General features: G+C 40.1%; 1 protein-coding gene across 7 annotated transcripts in view; it reads left to right on the forward strand.

Annotated features, from left to right (window-relative positions):
• The window catches only part of NFIA (nuclear factor I A), a 465,394-nt gene that overhangs the window by 151,037 nt on the left and 303,907 nt on the right, over positions 1 to 10,450 (forward strand). For 3 of the 7 annotated variants that reach the window (XM_087889786.1, XM_087889785.1, XM_034415211.3), the window contains exon 2: positions 9,919 to 10,450. In XM_087889786.1, coding sequence (XP_087745912.1) covers positions 9,919 to 10,450 — 532 coding nt within the window. Of the gene's footprint in view, positions 1 to 3,716; positions 4,449 to 9,918 lie in introns of those variants that run through there. The other 4 variants (XM_034415217.3, XM_087889788.1, XM_034415220.3 and 1 more) reach the window with 3 other exon arrangements.

Below are 10,450 nucleotides of genomic sequence, written 5' to 3' on the forward strand. Positions count from 1 at the left end.
CTAGCCCAACATGGATACTTAACTTTTGTTAATCTCCAATGCTACATACACACTTGCATCTAGTTTAAATCATATGAGTATGTCAGAAAAAAATGGAAATGGTAAGTCTTGTAAAGTACAGGGAAAAATGAGTGGATGTGAAGATGGATATGTAAGTGAACATGAATAGGTACAATATGATCCTTCCTGTCCAATGCTGGAGGTAATGTAAGGAGATCTGTACCCAACTAGTTGGAAATCTGGTCCTATTGTTCCAGAATCCAGGAGAAACCAAATTGAAGACTACTCCTGGCCTTGGAGATAAGATCTAGATTTCTTATTGTAAATCTTGAAAGCTGCCTAAGGAAATGTATCCTTGAACTCAGCTGGGCTTCCAGCAGGAGTCTCCTTGAGAAAAAAAAAGCCTGGTCCAGTGGTGTAGGCAGAGTCTCCACACACTTTTTTGGACATACTTGATGGCTGACAGAATCCTCAAGGTTGAAAATTTAGTGGGACCAAAGTCCCACAGAAGTCCTGGGTATTTATGCTGAACTGACACAAGGAGAGTTGTACCTATTGCATGCAAAATATTGTCTCCTTGGCTCCAAGAGACTTTTTTTAAAAAAATGTATCGGTTTGCATACTGTACAAGGACCTGGAAGGAACCCTTGTTTTAAAATAAAAATTATGGGGTAGAGAAAGGGGGGGGGAATGGGGAATGGTGTTAAAATCCACTATTAAGTCTGACTTTGAAGTCATCCTACTCCGGAGTAGCTTCCTTTTCGGCCCACCAGCTCATCTCGAGGAAGTGGTTTCAAACATCCCAGCCTCGAGTTTTTAAATCATATTAATGCAATTTCCCGTTAAGCTTCTCCTTAATATATATTCAAGATGGTCCGTATAAGTGAACCCTTCGCGACGTAATTTATATATCTAAGAGGATTTCACAGAGGCTGGCGAGGTAAAAGTTTCTGCAAATAAAACATTGTAAATGCAATGCCGGGCAGCGTGCCAGGTACAATATGGATAGCAGGGATCATGGCAGAAAGTCTTTTCACAGAGACATATACCATTTCACGGTAGCAGCCTATAGCGCTTTTCAAAACTTCCCATTTTCAAGGGAGACGTGCTGGCTCGAGTGAGATTTTTGTCCTGGGTTTGTAATGGAGAGCTTCCCTTTAGGTATACTTTAGCCTCCCTTGGCTTTCCAAGCTTTTAGGCAGACCCACATAAACGCACGCGCACACACACACATTTAGGGTTTTGGAGGCTTATCCCTCCACCTTCCGCAAGAGAAACCTCCCCGGAGAAAGATTTCATACTGTTCTCTTTTTGTACCTCTCTGCCTCCTTTGGGGGCTGAGGAAAAAAAAAAAGATTTAAGCTTAGGCTTTATTATTTGTGCCTCCCCCTCCTCGATTTTTCACTAGCTCCACTGTGTTGGGGGTGTGCGTATGTGAGGAAGAGGGAGGGGGAGCGCGCTCCTCTGAGGGCATTTTTGTGTAGGTTTTGCGGGCGGGGGAGGGGAAGGCGAGGAGGGAGCGGATGTGAACGGCTCGGCGCTGAACTTGGATGCAACGTCTGCCTAGAGGGCGCAAACCAGCATCCCGCGTCCAAAAGTCTTACGAAGGGCGCCAAAAGTTACTTAAGATAATATTGCTAACCACAAAGAGCTGGAAGTTCGTGGAGCAAAACTGCTTGCCAGCGAGGGAAGGACAGCCAGGGGCTCGATCCTGCCTCCATCGCCAATTCCTTCTTTGACCCCCTTTCCTCTTCCTCCGTTAGGAGAAATTGGAGGGAAAAGAAAAAAAAAGAAAAAGAAAAATCTGGCTTAAGTTACACAGAAGGATCAGGAAGGAGGAGGTGGGATATTTAATGTGGGGGGAAAGGGGTAGAGTTTGTGAAATGGACAGCCACAATAGAAAACAGGCATGTTATCAGTCCCCCCCTCCAAAAAAAAAAGGTATTAAACCATTTTTTTTAAAAAAAATAGTTTTTGTGGTCTCTGCTCAACAAAATAAGTTCAGTGGTCTCATTAAACCCAGTGCCTTACTTAACTTGTCTGCCCGTTCACACAACTACTGGACTGCTATCAGGAAAGCTCTGGCAACTGGTGCCAAGCTGTCAGTCTGTGGCTAACCAATGGGGCACATTCACCACCATGGGTAGAGGTTTCAGCTTCCCCTTGCCACCACAGACACCGCTTTGGAAGTATTTGTGGCTGTAGTGCCCCACGCATGCCAAAACCTGTGTGTAGTGTCTGATGTAGGGACTGCGAATAGCCTTAAGATGGATTGGTTGTGGCAAGCAGCAGGAACTACACCTAATCTACATCTGGGATACACAGCAGAGGAAAGGAAAATGTTCTCTGGTCCAGCAAGCTCTCTTGAGTTCAGAGGAAAAAAAGGAGGGCAAACCACATTTGAAGCATATGGAAAGCAATAAAAGTGGTATTTTCATGGTATTTGAGTTGTTTTTCCTCAGTATTTTCGCTCTAAGCAAGTTTTAGTCAACCAGAAAATCCTGTCCAGGAAACTTGGAAAAGGAAGAAATCCCATTAAATTTCTTTCCATGGCTTTATGTTAATCAAAGGTATCTTGGCCACTTTTTTTTTTTTTTTGCTATTAAGAAACTTGGAATGGAAAGTAAAGCCTTCTCTGAAATCAGCTCTCTGCCGCCTACAAATGATAAGATTTGAGTGAAACATTCAAAATGAATCAAGTAATATAGTAACATAGGCCTTATCCCCTGAATAGACTTTTAAAAGTTTTCCTGCCTTTAAAAAAAAAAAAAAAAGTCTGTAACATTTTAAACTTTCGAGGCGCCTAAATCTAAGCTCCATAAAGGAAGGCTGGCAAGCAAAATGTGGTATGTCTTGTGGTATCCTCTTCCCTTTTTTTAATGAATGGTTATGGATCTGTCAAGTGTCTGAAGGCTGCTGTTTCTTTTGGGAAATGGAAAGAAGATCAGAAAGGACTCCACTTAGTAGATTTAGTAAGACTGGAAAGAAAATATAAAGCTCAGGGCAAGAAAATGCTGGCTGGCTGGCAATTTTCCAAACCCCCAAAACCAAAGCTTTTCTTGTGCCAGAACAATGCATTATGATAAATAAAGGACGGAAGGCTGGATTCTTAGTTTAATCACTTTTAAGTAGTAAATACTGATGCTTTCTTCTTGTGGGTTGCAATGCAGTCATTAAGTTCTGCATTGTTAGTAAAAGCAGCAAAGCTTTAACGTTTTTCAAAGTAGAAACAAACAAGCATGGACATTCATGAGATGGCTGGAAAGTATGGTTTGGTGCTGAGCTCCCCACCACGACCTTTACCACGATCTTGTTGTCAAATGAGCCACACAGATTGATGAATGTCAGCATTTGTAGGTAGACGCATTATCTTTATTATTTAAAGAAAATAACCTTTAAAACCCCAAAGAATTTTACTCAGGCAGAAAATTCTTGGGGGGGAGGGAATGCAGTTTTCGGCACCCAAAGAACACAATTTTGATACTCGGAGGAGTGTCTTTTCAAGATAGCACCTATTTAGAATTATATACATTTTTAAGAAGGTATATGGAAAGATATTGCAACCACCAGGCTTATAAATGGTTCTTCCGGGCAGAAAAATCTCTGCGGGAGATGAGCGGTAGAAAGTTTTAGTTCGAAATCCTTCGGAAAGAGAAGAAGAAGGGGAAGAGAGAGAGAGAGAGAAAAAAAAAAAGACGTGTGTGCGCATGGGAGTCGGGGGTGGGTGGGCGAGAGCGACCGAAATGCCAAAAAGAAGTTTTGGTTGCTTAAGCACATCCTCCATAGCCTATAGCCGCTCGGGAGCCCGACATGCAAGCGGCTCCTAATTGCGTTCCCAGTAATACACTGAGCACGGGGATCTGGGATAGGGAGGGCTGGCCGAGCAGTAGCACTGCAGCCCCCCTCCCCCGGGCTAAGGCAGCGAGCGAGCGAGCGAGCTGCTGCTGCTGCTGCTGCTGCTGTGGAGCGGTGCAGAGCGGAGCAGAAGCTGGCTGGAGGCACGCTGGCAGGCACCCGGAGAAGCTGGAGCCCGAGGCTTTCTGCTGCTGCTGCTGCTGCTGTCGCTGGAAGCGTGGGGAGGGTGGGGGTGGGAAGTGTGCACTATGCCTTTAACGCCTGGGTACAGTAGACATGTATAGTGTGTAGTGTAGGGAAACTCTAGGCGGGGTTAAAGTTCAGCTCATGGAGCTGATCAGCGCTGGCTGCAGTTTAGCAGAGTTGGAAATGTGAAAGCAAGAAGCAGGCTCAGTTCTTCCCCCTTTCTTTTTTTTTCTTCTCTCTCTCTTTCTCTCTCCCTCTCTCTATTCCTCCCCCTCCCTTTCTCTCTCTCTCTCTCTCTCTCTCTCCTTCCCTCTCTCTCTCTCTCTCTCTCTCCCCCTCTCACTCACACACCTCCAAGCCACAAACCCCCCACAGCAATCATGTACTCTCCTCTCTGCCTTACCCAGGTAAGAAGCTCTCCGGATTGAATCGGGGGGGTTGGGGGGGTGGGGAGGGGAATGGCGGAGGTGGGGGGAATGCGGGAGGTTCGCCTGAGCGTTGCGGAGGGGGCGCGCCGAGGGCGGGAGGGTGAGATCCAGCTTGCGGAAAGTAACTTTCTTTTCCGCGAGGTTACATTCTTGTTTCTGGCTCGGCCATTTGTATAGACACATGGCTAATGGCGCCTTGTTATTAAGGTTTTTATTTAATTAATACGGGAATGTGCGAGTTTTTTTTTGTGTGTGTTGGAGAAAAACCGGGTGCCTCTAGGCAGCGGGGAGGGTTCGTACCGAAATGCGGTGTGGATGTCTGCGTTGTGTGGGTGTTTAGGACGATCTGCACGTGTTTTAGCAGTCTCGCAACCCATTACATGCTTGGTCATCTGAAATCAATACTTACTGTTTGTGCTTCCGAAGCGGACGGACGTGGAACAAACGCAACCCAGATACAATTAGATGCTTTGTGTGTTGTTTTTAAAGTGTGGCATTAAGTAATTGCGTGCTGCGTGTATTCTTTTCCCCGCCTCCCGGACTGCTGGAGCTGCATTGCTTTTTCTCCATAAAGTCCTCGCGCACTTTTGTGTTGGGTATAACGTGTTAATGTGCTCGGCAGCTTTGGGGGGTTTCAGCCTTTGCCCGTACGCGGCACGCAACGTGTGCTCCGATCCTCGTCGGAACCGGAGGTCTGGAGAGATGCATTGCACCTAAGCCTCTAACTTTCCCTCCCGTACGTTGCATCGCGCTTTGATGGAGAACTTAAGAGCTTTAAGGAATCCACATTGCGCACCGCGCTAGCTGCAGCGGCCGCAGTTCTGCAATCCGTTCCGTTACTCTCCTGCACGGCCCAGTTCGGGATCTTCGGAGTCTCCAGCAGCCTCTCGCAAGGCGCCTGAGCAGGGCTATCCATCCCCAAGTCAGATTTGCCCTCCTGGCTGCCTCTAACGCTTGTCACTTGCTCGGGTGTCATATTTGCCTGGGGTTGTTTCCTTTGGGAAGTTAGGTTTGCTGTAATGTCCTGCCTGGGGAAAGAAGGAGGCGGGGAAGGGAGTTGCTGTTTGGAGAAAGTTGCTGGGTTCCTTTTGTTTGCATCTGAGCGAAGTTCCTCGTGGATTACAAATCATTCCAAGTGGGTCTCCAGCCCACTTCGCGCCTCCCCAGATCTCCTGATTGCATTACTTTGAAATTTGAAGAGTTGTGCGGATGACGCCTAAATACTACTCAGGCAGATCTGTCTGGGAAACTGCGAACTTTAGGAGTTCGGCAACTTTTCTAACTCCCTACACAACTCCCACCCACCTCTAGCGCTTTGCCTACCCCCCCCCCAAGAAAACTCTCATGCAGCGCCAGATTTTTTGGCAACATTCCCACACTACCCCCATCCAGGCTCTTCCTGAGATGAGTTGCCACGATTTAAAATCAGAAAAATAAATTGCATTTCTGCTGTTGGTTTTAGCAAATTACATTGCTCGGCCCCTCTTTTTCTAACTGATCATCTTTGTTAGACCTTTGGTGTTTCCCATTCTGAACAGTGAAACTGGAAAAGTTCCTAGGGAAATTGTATAGTTTCTTCCATTGCCATTTCAGCACTTCTGGCCCCCACATGGGAAAAAAACACACACTTGTATACTTTAGTTACTAAACGGTGATGAAAAGGATAGTTTGGAATTGAGCACTTTGAACACCTTTAAAACACCGGAAAGAAGGAAGAATGAACAATACACATTTCAAATGACCCAACAGAAACATAGGAATGAATAACTTGGAAAAATTGTGCCCAGTGATCCACAAAAGCTGTCACTTAGAGCCAAAGAATACATTTATTTATAAAGAACATATCAAACCAAAAGAACTACACAATGTCATTGAACTTTATTGACTACATTGATTTTAGGTAGAAGATAACTGATAACTGCATTTTGAAGGTGAATTTTTCACAGGCAACTTTTTCAGAAGTTTTATCTCTCACAGAAAACTCAAGTCAGATCTATTTTTTGCTTGTTTACTTTCTTAAAATAGATAATATTTTTTTTTATATTAAACACCAATAAAATGTTCTCTGTTCCCACCTCCCACAAGGGGGGACGGGACTCTATTTTATTAGGCCTTGCTATGCATTTATAAGTTTCCAGATATATTTTTTGTACCTTGGTCTTTAACCTAAGAGTTATTTTATGGCATGTTGCTTTCCAGTCTCATGGTAGGTTTGGAAATGTTTAGAGATTCAGAGACATCTTTATAGAATATGTTTAAAAAGTTGTACACATGGCACCTGATTGCTTTGGACCGAAAGATTTCAAAATTAAGAAAGGCTTAGCTTAACATATTGTTTTCTTTAAATTTGAATGAACACTCACCCACAGTACTCGAAGATTAAAATATAATAAGGGGATTTCTACATTTAATATAGGGGAAATTACCTATTTGCTGTTTATTATATACTGTTTTGGCTTTATTTTAACAGCTTATCCTAGTTGTACAGATTATTATGTAGATTTATGGACAATGGAAATATTAATGCTGTGAAAGTTTATAAATCTGGCAAAGTTTCAAATGGAGCAGATCAGTGAATTGTTCCTAAATATTGCTATGGTATGTTTTTACTTAAATATGTATGCTTGGCTTCTGTGTTGTATATTCCATGTTCAAATATACGTTAACAAGATTTTTGTTAAATAATTCAAATGTATCTGTATAGCTATGGCAAAGGGTTATTAAGAACCATAGCTGTGAGCCATAAAAAGTATTATAAACTCACTTTTGTTATTTTCCTCTTCTGCCAATCTGGAAGATGTAAATGGGATCATGTGATATATAAAAAGAAACTCTTCATTTAATATTATAGAACTTTTACTTATAATTTCAACTTTAAAAAGAAAACCATACATACCTGTCTTTTTTCTTTTTTTGGTGGTAGTTGTTACTTTTATTTTTTAAGTAATTCTGACCCACATCTAAATGTTCTTAAATTTTCTGGCAAACCTGGAAAGCAGTAATTTGTTTTAGTTGTGAATATATACTGTATAATAACATTCCTTGTTTTTTTAAGATAATGTATTATAGAGTAGACAGGTCCTTCTTGAACAATTGATCTTTCATACACTGTTTGGCGGAAGCCAATCTGGGTAGCATTACTTATATTAGCAATGGGAAATCTCTTAATTATATTGTTACGAGAAACTCATTTGGTGGATTTTGAATATTTTAGGTAGATTTTTAAGCTATTGTCTTCCTTTTTCAATCGTATTTAGCATTACCAGATTTCATTATACAATAACATTGTTTCAAAATGTTGGATTCTACGTATAGTTAATAAATGGTAAAAAAGTTTGTAAAATAAAATCAAGATGCATTTAAGAAAGCACAGAGATTTGTAGTAATCTTTTATTTTAAGATAGGTAATTTTGCAGATGTATGGCAGAAAGATAAGCATTCCCAAATCTCTCTGTCTCTCTCTCTCTCTGTCTTTTTTTTTTTGTTTAGTTGGCGATTGTATGCATGTGAGAAAGGCCTTAACATTTTCTGTTCTATGCATAATTATTTCGGTTGCAGCTCCAGTTAATGACTAGCTTGAATGTGAGAGGAAATGTATGAAAATATAGCTATTTAATTGTCAATATAATATTTTTCTAGTTTTTTTCATGGGACTTATGTAAATTGTTATTTTGTTACATGTAATCATGTATTAAACGGTATAAATATTAAGCCATTTTTTCCCTTCAAAATCAGGCAATATACTTGGTCTACTTTATATTATTTTGAAAAATATTTTCTGCAGAAAATTAATTCAACTCAATATTTTCATTATGTTGGTAGAAAGCGGATAATTGTTTTTAGAAGATAACATAAGATCCAACTGGTGAAACTCTTTCATATATTGCGCTCTCTTACCCCTGATCTTTTGGTTCTGAAATTTCCTGCATTTGATCAAGGAATTTTAGACATTGCTATAGCATTACATAATACCTTTTGTAAGAATACCCATCAAATTATTTTAAGAATTGATTAGTTTTCTGAATTACATGAATTAAGAAATTTAGGGATCAATCTTATTAATTCTTAGGGGAAGTAAGTCTCAATGAATTCACAAGAACTTCCTTCTGAATAGGGATGTATACATTTGCACAGTAGACATTCAGTATTGAAGGACACATACTTCTAGGAACAAGAGGAAGGCCATGTTGTCTTCTAGTATGCCAACAGCGCATCCTCTTCTTACAAAGAAAGCCCAAATTTGGCAAGAGATCTCCTAAGATTTTAAAACAGTGCATTTTCATGATCATATTTTTTTATATTGCACATTTTTTCTATAACTAACTGCATATGTATCAATAATGGGCACTGTTACAATTTCAGGTGGCATTTTATAGTATTGAAGGATACTTTATTTAAATATTTACAATATGATCTTACTGTACGGTAGACATTGGAGAAATGTTTAAAACCCCTATTTGGTTTTATAAAAGGAAAAATTCACATAAAAGACATGAAAAGGTAGATAATGCTTTCATTAGCAACGATTGTTCACATAGTATTTTTAAAAAGTGTAGAAGCCCTTGTATGCATGCATACATACATAATGCATTTTAAGATGCACTATTCAGTTGTTTCTCATTTTTTCTTAAAATATTTGTAGCTTAAAATGTATTAAAGCCATAATATCTTCTATACTATTACTGTTTCCTAAATAAAGATCAGAAAGCTTAGTTGAAATATTTCTATACTTTATTGTGTGTAGAAATTATTATTTTTTGTTAGTGTGAAATTCTTTTTATATATTCCACTTTATTTAGCATTCTATTGTGTTACATTCACACATTCAACCTTAAATTTTAAAAAAAACATTTTTGTCATATATCAGATAGTAATTGGCTGAACATGTTCAGACTTTCAAAAGTTAAAAAAATTTCTAATTTGGCAAGCATATAGCAAGTTGGTCACATCAAGAGGGTCAGGAAAAAAGCAAAAGAATATACTTCTTCCTTTTTTAAAAAAAATGGATGAAAATTACAGTGGTCTTGTCGCAGACTTGAAATAATTGATTTTGAAGTTACCCTATTGACTTACATTGAACTATTGTAAAGTCAGCTGTTTAAAGCTTAGAGTCTCACCTTTATGACCCAAAATAACATTTCCTGCTAAGTCAGTGCCATGAGTTTTATTGAATTTGCTTGTTTTAGCAAATGCGATTCACACTGTTATGGCAAAATATTTTCAGCACTTGGTGTGTGGGACTGTGTGACAGCAGAAAGTTGATTGCATGATATATTTTAGAGATTTTCTTCCTTTGTTATCAGAATGTAGAAACATTTTTGTTTGTACATAATATAGGTGTTGCTCTGTTATTGGCCTAGTTGTAAGTTACAGTCACCAGTTCAGAAGACATAAAAGGTTCACACCTTTTCCTTGTAGTAATTTTTTTCCCCATTTTGATTATTTTCAGGATGAATTTCATCCCTTCATTGAAGCACTTCTTCCCCATGTTCGAGCATTTGCGTACACATGGTTCAACTTACAAGCTCGAAAGCGAAAATACTTTAAAAAACATGAAAAGCGCATGTCAAAAGAGGAAGAAAGAGCGGTGAAGGATGAATTGTTAAGCGAAAAACCTGAGGTTAAACAGAAATGGGCATCCAGACTTTTGGCAAAGCTTCGGAAAGACATCAGGCCTGAATATCGGGAAGATTTTGTTCTAACTGTGACAGGAAAAAAACCTCCTTGTTGTGTTCTTTCCAATCCAGACCAGAAGGGCAAAATGAGAAGAATTGACTGTTTACGGCAAGCAGATAAGGTCTGGAGGCTGGACCTTGTTATGGTGATTTTATTTAAAGGTATTCCGCTTGAAAGTACTGATGGCGAACGCCTTGTAAAGTCCCCACAATGCTCAAATCCAGGGCTATGTGTACAGCCCCATCATATAGGGGTTTCTGTTAAGGAACTCGATTTATATTTGGCATACTTTGTGCACGCAGCAG

This window comes from Pantherophis guttatus, chromosome 3, assembly GCF_059756535.1.
Source record: "Pantherophis guttatus breed Tessera chromosome 3, ASM5975653v1, whole genome shotgun sequence".
In the NCBI taxonomy this organism is placed as follows: Eukaryota; Metazoa; Chordata; class Lepidosauria; order Squamata; family Colubridae; genus Pantherophis; species Pantherophis guttatus.